A 10,028-nucleotide genomic window follows, 5' to 3' on the forward strand; every position below is an offset into this window, starting at 1 on the left:
TATATGTACCAATCCATCAATCCAGAGGAAGACCCCTGGATTGATGGATTGGTACAGTGGAAGCAGCAGTGGACTCAAATGTAACAATGATTATGAGGTTGGCGTAGGATGGGGCAGTGTTTCATCCCATTGTGCATAGGATTGCTAGGAGTCAGTAGCAACTTGATGATGCCTAGCAACAACATATGTATATATAATACACACACAGAGTCCTGGTGAAGCATTGTAGGATAAGCACTGAACCAAAAGATTGATTTGAACCTCAAGGTTGGCAGTTCAAATTCACCAGCTGCTTTTTGAAGCCCTATACTGGGTTGCTATGAGTCAGAACCAACTCAACTGTACCTAGCAGCAGCAGTTGTTGTTGTTGTTGTTGTTGTTGTTAGGTGCCATCGAGTTGGTAGTGACCCATAGCGACCTTATGCACAGCAGAATGAAACACTGCCCTATCTTGGGCCAACCTCACTACTGTTGCCACACTTGAGTCCATCGATGTTGCCACTTGGCCAATCCATCTTGTTGGGGGGTCTTCTTCTTTTTCTCTGACCCTCCACCTTACCAAACATGATATCCTTCTCCAGTGAATGGTCCTTCCTGACAATACGTCCAAAGTATGAGAGAGGAAGTTTGGCCATCTTGGCTTCCAAGGAGAATTCCAGCTGCACTTCTTCCAAAATGGATTTATTGGGGTTTTTTGGCAGCCCATGGCATTTTCAATATTCTCCTCCAACGCCATAACTCAAAAGCATCAATTCTTCTACGTTTTTTCTTATTCACTGCCCAGCTTTCACATGCATATGAGGTTATGCACATGTATTGGAGCCCTGGAGTCTTGGTGTGGTGCTGGGATTTAATATGCTGGGCTGCAAAGTTGGTTTGAACAGTAAGGTCTGAGGGTCAGGCTCAGCAGCCATTCCTCTATACAAAGTAGCTATGGGTCAGAACAAATTCCACAGCACTTAAGAACCACAACAGTGGAGTCATGGTGTAACACTGCAAGATAATACATGCTGGGCCACAAGGTAGGTTTGAACAGCATGATCTGGCCATTCACACCCACCAACCACTCATTGGAAACCCTATACAGTGTCACTATGGGTCGGAACCTACTTGACAGCAATTAGCAACAACAACAGCAATATTTTACACACACACATATGTAATGAGAGAAAGAATGATAGAGAGAGAAAGAGAACATTAAAGAGTTCTGTTTTGGCACTAGAGGAACTAGAATGCTAAAATTAAGCCGTTCAAATCTGTCAGTCACTACTCAGCATCCCTATACATGGTCTTTTTGAGTTGGAACTGACTCAAAGGCACTTAATGACAACAACATGGATAATTATATTAATATAAATGCTTGAATATAAATCACATTATGTTATATTTTATGACAAATCTGTATATATAATTTTGAGAGCAATAAATCACATTCTATGTTGGGGGTGATTGATAAATGACAGAAACAAAGAGCATTTTTATGTCATTTTCTTTAGACCTCATTAGAAGTCAAGGAAACACAATGTTAAAGAAAAACTACACTGAGGTAACTGAATTTATTCTCCTGGGGCTGACCGATCGAGCTGAGCTGCAGCCCATCCTGTTTGCAGTATTCCTAGTGATCTACCTTATCACAGTAATTGGCAATGTGAGCATGATTGTTCTAATCAGAAGTGACTCAAAATTGCACACACCAATGTACTTTTTCCTCAGTCACCTGTCCTTTGTAGATCTCTGTTATGCCACCAATGTCACTCCGCAGATGCTGGTCAACTTCTTATCCAAGAGAAAAACCATTTCTTTCATTGGTTGCTTTATACAGTTCCATTTTTTTATTGCCCTGGTGATCACAGATTATTATATGCTCACAGTGATGGCTTATGACCGCTACATGGCCATCTGCAAACCCTTGTTGTATGGCAGTAATATGTCTAGATGTGTCTGTCTCTCTCTGGTTGCTGCTCCTTATATCTATGGCTTTGCTAATGGTCTTGCACAGACCATACTCATGTTACGTCTATCCTTCTGCGGACCCAATGAGATCAACCACTTTTACTGTGCAGACCCACCGCTCTTAGTCCTTGCCTGCTCAGATACCTATGTCAAAGAAACTGCTATGTTTGTGGCAGCTGGATCAAACCTCACCTGTTCTCTCACCATTATCCTCATCTCCTATATTTTCATCTTCACTGCCATCCTGCGTATTCGCTCTGCTGAGGGGAGGCGCAAAGCCTTCTCTACCTGTGGGTCCCATCTCACAGCTGTCACTGTCTTTTATGGGACTCTGTTCTGCATGTATTTGAGGCCCCCTTCTGAAGCATCTGTAGAACAGGGGAAAATTGTAGCTGTTTTTTATATCTTTGTGAGTCCTATGTTAAACCCTGTGATCTATAGCCTGAGGAACAAAGATGTTAAAGCAGCCATAAGGAAGGTTATCCAAAAGAAATTGTTTTTTAAATAAGGGAGACATTTAGGACACAGGTGCATATTATATCTTTATTATTTGTGTAATTAACAGGCATTTGTAAATAGAAAATCGCTTTCTGTCATTGAGGACAGTGGTTTAGCTCTGAGCTAAACTAATTGGTGGGAGGCTCAAGTCTTTCTTTTAAAGAAAAGCTTGGCCATCTGCTTTTGAAAACTCAGCCACCTAAAACCCTTTCATACTCTTACACACATGGGGTCACCATTAGTATGAAAACACTTGACAGTAATTACTGTTAATTGTGGAGCAGTAATATTTCATTAGGTTTTATTACTGTTTAGTATCTTGTAGTTGGTTAGGACTCATAGCAACCCAGTATAGGGTTTCTGAAGTTTTATAAATCTTTGTGGAGTCAGAAAGTCTCATCTGTCTCCTGCAGAGCATCTGGTGGGCACAAACCATTGACCTCTGGTTTGCAGTCCTATACTTATCCTACAGAGTCACCACTTTCCCCCTTTTGCCCAAGATACAATGTGTCAGGTGAGTCCAACTGACTGTCCACCAACAGTGATAATTTCTGTCTGTCAATGGGAAGTAGTCCACCTGGAAGAAGAGGTAGACTCTAGTGATATTAATGCTGGCCATCAGTAATATATTGGGTGGTTAGTTGGTACTCGTAAGGATTGGTGCTGCAGGGTCCCTGTGGAGGAGGAGAAGACAGAGGGACTCTTCTCCCAGTTCCCACAATCCCATTATCATGCTTACTTAGTAATGTCCAAACTGAATGCTTTAAAATTAGGAAAGGTGTGCACCAGAGTTGTATTCTTTCACCATACTGATTCAGTTTGTATGCTAAGCAAATAATTCTAGAAACTGTACTCTATGAAGAAAATTATGATATCAGGATCAGAGGAAGACTTGTTAACAACTGTGATATGTAGATGATACAACCTTGCTTGCTGAAAGCATAGAATACTTAAAATACTTACTGATGAAGATCAAAGATCACAGTCTTTGGAATGGGTTGCACATCAACACAAAGTAAACAAAAATCCTCACTACTGGACCAATAAACAACACCTATATAAATGGAGAAAAGATTGAAGTTGTCAAAGACTTCATTTTGCTCATATCAACCATCAACATTCCTGGAGGCAGCTGTCAACAAATCAAAGAGTGCATTATGCAAATCTTCTGCACAAGAACTTGTTGAAGAACAAAGATGTCAATTTAAGGAATCAGGTGCACCTGGCCCAAACCATGGTATTCTCAGTAATGTCATTGTGGTGCTGTATGATCAGCACTAGACTGTGTACCGCAAAATCAGCAGTTCACACCCACTAGGTGTTCCTCAGAAATCCTAAACAGAGTCAACTCGAAGGTACTTAATAGCAAAAAATATGTACATGAAAGGTAGACAGTGAATAAGGAAGACCATAGAAGAATTGATGCATTTGAGTTACTGTGTTGGAGGAGAATATTAAAAGTACCATGGACTGCCAAATAATAGACCAATCTCTTGGAAGAAGTACAACCAGAAGTTCCTTGGAAGCCAGGATGGTCAGACTTAGTCTCTCTTATTTCAGACATATTACCAGGAGAAGCTAGTCCCTGGAGAAGGATATATATGGTAAGGAGAAAGGTCAGAGAGAAAAAAGAAGACCACCAATGAGATGGAATGGCATAGGAGCTGCACCAATGGCCTTAGGCATATCAATTGTGAGGTTGACACAGAACTGGGAAGTGTCTCGTACTGTTGTATGTAGGGTACCAGTGAGTCAGTACTGACTTGATGGCACCTAACAACAACATAGTTATAGTTGAGTGAGCCTTGCCTAATTTTATTTCTTTATCCATTGTTTTGAAGCAAATTCTGCTATGAATTTGCTTCTTAACACTATGTAAGTTGACACCATTTGCTTGATATTTATGTGTATATATTTATAGTGTATTTTTTGCTTAATCTAAGCAGAATTATTCAATGTTTCATTCTGAAATTTATTTTATTTCACATTAAACATTATCAGATTTACCCATACTGACTCATGCAGTAGCATTTTCAACACTAGTTTGAGTTTATTCCAATAAATATTCACAATGCATATATTTATCCTCCCACTCTTGATGCATGTCATAAATTGAATTATGTCCCCACCATAATCCCAACCTCAAAAATTGTGGTTATAATCTCATTTGGGTATGGGTTATCTTTATTATGCTAATGAGGTAGAATTAGTGTAGGGTGTTTTTGAGCCAATCTCTTATGAGATATTGTTGCTGTTGTTGTTAAGTGCCATGAAGTCAGTTCTAACTTATAGCGACTGTGTATACAGTTTCTGGTTTCTGAGGAGCAGCTGGTGAACTTGAACTGCTGACCTTGCAGTTCAAACAATTTTGCAGTCCAGTGCATAAAATAAATTATACAAACAAGCAGAGCATAAATGGGGCAGATTGATGCTAAACTATATGAAGACTGTTGTTGTTGTCAGGTGCCATTGAGTCGGAACCGACTCATAGCGACCCCATGCACAGCAGAACGAAACAATGTCCAATCCTCGGCCAACCTCACTACCGATACCACACTTGAGTCCATCAACGATGCCACCTGGCCAATCCATCTAGTTGGGGTCTTCCTCTTTTTCTCTGACCCTCCACCTTACCCAGCATGACATCCTTCTCCAAAAACTGTTCTCTCCAGACAATATGTCCGAAGTATGAGAGACGAAGCTTGGCCATCTTGGCCTTCAAGGAGCACTCTGGATGCTCTTCTTCCAAAACAGATCTATTGGTTCTTTTGGAAGTCCATGGCACTTTCAGTATTCTCCTCCAACACCACAACTCAAAGGCATCAATTCTTCTACAATCTTCCTTATTCACTGTCCAGCTTTTGCATCCATATGAGGTTATTGAAAACACCATGGCCTGGGTCAGACACACCTTAGTCCTCAAGCTGACATCTCTGTTCTTCAACGTTTTAAAAAGTTCCTGTGCAGCAGATTTGCCCAGTGCAATACGTCGTCTGATCTCTTGACTGCTGCTTCCGCGAGTGTTTATAGTAGATCCAAGAAGAATGAAGTCCTTGACAACTTCAATCTTTTCTCCATTGATAAGAACGTTGTTTATTGGTCCAGTGGTGAGGATTTTTGTTTTCTTGACATTGAGATGTAATCCATATCGAAGGCTGTGCTCTTTGATCTTCATAAGTAAATGTTTCAAGTCCTCTTCACTTTCAGCAAGCAACATGAAGATTACCCAGGAGCAAAAGCTTAGAAGAGACAAGGACTTTCCCCCAGAGCAAACTGAGAGAGAAAACTTTTCTATAAGGTCAGCACCCTGAATTTGGATTTCTAGTTTCCTATACTGTGATAAAATAAACTTCTGTTGCCTGGTATTTATGTTAAAGCATTTTTATATAATTGAGACAATAAATAATTGCCTTTTTCCAATTTCTTGATAATATGAAAATCCAGCAATAAATAAATACATTGCTGTTGTTGTTAAGTGCCGGTGAGTTGATTTTGACCCATAGCAACCCTGTACAGGGTTTCCGAGGAGTAGCTGGTGAGCTTGAACTGCCGACCAGCTTTTCAGTCTGGCACATTAACCCACTATGCCACACCAGGACTCCAAATAAATAGATATTCTTGTGTAATTCTCCTTGTGTACCAGTGTAAGAGTTTCTCCAATGTGTATATCTACTATGTATATTCACCAGGATTATAACCACTGGATCATAAAATATGAACATCTTTTAAACAATATCTTGTTGTAGGTTAATGAACATTTTCAGAGAAAATTAGTTATCCATGTATCAATTTATGCAAATTTTGTTTGGTGACATTGTTTGCAATCCTCTTTCTGCTTCCTGTCTATGTTCCCTATTTCCAGTCTTCCTTCTTTCCTGCCCCTTCTTGATTTCTGAACTTTGATTTGGGGCAAATATTGCCTTTCTGGACTCTTGTAGCGTTGCTGTAGGATCAGCACTGAACTAGGGACCACAAGGTGACAGTTCAAACCCCCATCTGTTCCTTGGAAACTTTACACAGGGTCATTATAAGTAGGAACCAACTTGACAGCACTTAACAATTACACTGCATTTTTGGTTTTCTATGGTAGATGGTTTTGGTGTATGTTCCTCACAGGTGTTCTTTGTTTACTGAATAAGCATCTCTATTGCTTGGCTGAAAGAGTGATCCATGGTATTGTTGTTGTTGTTAAGTGCCGTCGAGTCGGTTCCAACCCATAGCGACCCTGTACAGGGTTTCCGAGGGTGTAAATCCTTACGGGAGTAGAAAGCCTCATCTTTCTCCCGCGGAGCGGCTGGTAGTTTTGAACCGCTGATCTTAAGGTTCGCAGCCCGATTCGTAACCACTACGCTACCAGAGCTCCTTGATCCATGGTATTAGCATTTTTAAATTTTACTATATGTTTGCATTGCCAAATGTCTCTACCAACTTACATTCTTCCTCATCAATAGTATGTAAATTCATTTTATTCCACATTCTATCTAACGCAATAGATACCTGACTTTAAGAATGCTGACAGCATAATGGATGATTAATGGAATCTTACTTTCTGCGTGTGTTTATTTATTTAATCCTTCAAAGCAAGTGAGTTAACTATTTTTAAATGTATTCATCATAATTCCAGATTTCTCTTCTTATAGCTGTACTCCTATATTCTTTGTCTACTTTTAAGTATGTTCTTTTATCCATTTGTAATAACTTATAAATTCTGTACCAAGAAATAATTTTAATGATATATTCAGTCAATATATCTTCAATTCATTTTAAGTTTGTGGCAAGGACCTTCCAAAAATTCATAAAATTATTAAATTAAAAGATAATGGAATTTTATATCAACTTAATGATGTCCCCTTGGGTTTAATTTCTGTATTAGATATATTCAGTGATTCACAACTTTTTCATTTTTACATGCTTCACATTGAGCTATATTTCTATGGTTCTACTTTGTATATCCCATTACTCATCTCTCAGTTTGTCCTACTGTGGTGGCCTGTGAGTTACTGTGATTCTGAAAGCTATACCACTGGTATTTTAAATACCAGCAGGGTCACCTAACCTGGACAGGTTTCAGATGAGCTTCCAGAGGAAGACAGACTAGGAAGAAAGAGTGACAAACTATTTTAGAATATTTAGTCACTGAAAAACTTATGAATAGCAGAGAAACACTGCCAGATATAGTGCTGGAAAATGAGCCCCTCCAATTGGAAGGCACTCAAAATGTGACTGGGGAAGAGCTGCCTCCTCAAAGTCGAGTTGACCTTGATGATGCCAATGGAGTAAAGCCCCTGGAAGAAAAGCCTGCAGGAGCTTCATTTGCTGATGGGGCACAACTCAAATGAAGAGAAAGAGCTGTAAATATCCACTGAAAATCGGAACATGGAATGTACGAAATATGAATCTGGGAAAATTGGAAATTGTCAAAAATGAAATGGAACACATAAACATAGATATCTTAGGCATTAGTGAGCTGAAATGAACTGGTATTGGCCATTTTGAATCTGCTGACCACATAGTTTACTATGCCAGAAATGCCAAATTGAAGAGAAATGGTGTTGCATTCCTTGTCAAAAGAACATATTCAGATCAGTCATAAGGTACAATGCTGTCTGTGATAGGATAATATCCATGCGCCTACAGGGAAACCCAGTTAATACCACTATTATTCAAATTTACCTACCAACCACTAAAGCCAGTGAGAATGAAATAGAAGAATTCTATCAACTTCTTCAATCTGAAATTCATCAAACATGCAATCAAGATATATTGATCATTAATGGTGATTAGAATACAAAGGTTGGGAGCAAAAAGGAAGGATCAGAAGTTGGAAAATATGACCTTGGTGATCGAAGTTCTGGAGAATGCATGATAGAATTCTACAAAATCAATAATTTATTCATTTTAAATGCTTTCTTTAGACAGCACAAGAGAGGACTATACATATGGACCTCACCAGATGGAACACATACAAATCAAATTGACTACATCTGCAGAATGAGATAATGGAAAAGCTCCATATCATCAGTCAGAACAAGGCCAGGGGCAGCCTGTGGAACAGACCATCAATTACCAGGAATTGAAGGAATAAAAATTGAAATCTTTTGAGAAAGTGAGGCAACAGGAAGCAAGAAATTTGGAAGACAACTATCTGGCTGACTGATTGGAAGAGATCCACATATGTGTTCATTCCAAACAGAGGGGACCCAACGGAATGTGGAAATCATTGGACATTCTCTTTGATATCTCATGTGAGTAAATTTTACTAAAGGTAATATAGAAAGGGCTGCAATCATACATTGACAGAGAACTTCCAGATGTTGAAGCCGGATTCAGAAGAAGCCGTGGAACGAGGGAGATCACTGCTGATGTCCGATGGATCTTGGTTGAAAACAGAGAATATCAGAAAGATATTTACCTGTGCTTTATTGACTACACAAAGGCTTTTGATTATGTGGATCATGACAAGCTATGGACAACATTGAGAAGTATGAGTATTCTGGAACACTTAATTGTGCTCATGAGGAATCTGTACCTAGACCAAAAGGCAGTTTTTCGGACAGAACATGGGAACACTGAATGGTTTAAAATTAAGAAAGGTGTGTGACAAGGTTGTATTCTTTCACCATACTTATTCAACCTGTATGCTGAGCAAATAATCTGAGAAGCTGGGTTCTATGAAGAGAAACATGGCATCAGGATTGGAGGAAGACTCATTAACAACCTGTGATATGCAGATGATACAACCTTGCTTGCAGAAAGTGAAGAAGACTTAAAAAATTTACTGATGAAGGTCAAAGAGCATAGCTTTCAGTATGGATTACATCTCAATGTAAAGAAAACAAAAATCTTCACCACTGGACCAGTAAAATCATTCTTACCAATGGAGAAAAGATCAAAGTTGTCAAGGACTTCATTTTTCTTGGATCAACTAACAACACTCATGGAAGTAGCAGTCAAGAAATCAAGTGAAATGAAACAAGGTATATGAATGTTTGAATGTGAAACCGATGATGTGCCCTGAAAACTTTCACTCAATCCACAATAAAAGCCTTAAAAAAAAAAAAAAAAAAAAAAAAAAACCCACAAGTACCTCCTTAGAAACCCCAAACAGGGGCACTGAGTCTGAACTGACTCAACATCACTAAAGAACAACAACAACATATTTCAAAGGACCCTGTGGCTCTGTAGGGTACACATGTAAGGATGGAGGTTTAATATCAGCATTTGTATTATTATTTGCAAATTCTGTTCCCTTCATGTTCAGTTCTATTACATTCTAGCAGAAAAAAAAAAAATGTTTGTATACCAACAAAATAAAATGCACCCTTTTTTGTTATTGAAAAAAAGAAAGAAAGAAATCAAGTGACATATTGCATTAGGCAAATCTGCTGCACATGACCTTTTTAAAGTGTTGAAGAGCAGATGTCAGCTTAAGGACTAAAGTGCACCTGATCTAAGCCATGGTATTTGCAATAACCTCACCTTCATGTGAAAGCTGGACAGTGAATAAGGAAGACCATAGAAGAATTGATGCCTTTGAGTTATGGTGTTGGAGGAGAATATTGAAAGTGCCATGGGCT

At 39.0% G+C, this 10,028-nt stretch overlaps 1 protein-coding gene across 1 annotated transcript; it reads left to right on the plus strand.

Annotated features, from left to right (window-relative positions):
* The first annotated feature begins 1,522 nt into the window (after window positions 1-1,522).
* Window positions 1,523-2,461, plus strand: LOC102842711 (olfactory receptor 1030-like). The gene has a single exon (XM_006875772.1). The coding sequence runs from the start codon at window positions 1,523-1,525 to the stop codon at window positions 2,459-2,461; it is 939 nt and encodes a 312-aa protein (XP_006875834.1).
* The last annotated feature ends 7,567 nt before the right edge of the window (window positions 2,462-10,028 follow it).

This window comes from Chrysochloris asiatica, unplaced genomic scaffold (genome assembly GCF_000296735.1).
Source record: "Chrysochloris asiatica unplaced genomic scaffold, ChrAsi1.0 scaffold00339, whole genome shotgun sequence".
Lineage (NCBI taxonomy): Eukaryota > Metazoa > Chordata > Mammalia > Afrosoricida > Chrysochloridae > Chrysochloris > Chrysochloris asiatica.

What these genes read in the sequence shown, in the direction of transcription:
- LOC102842711 (XM_006875772.1), top strand. Translation starts at nt 1,523, where the DNA reads ATGTTAAAGAAAAACTACACTGAGGTAACTGAATTTATTCTCCTGGGG.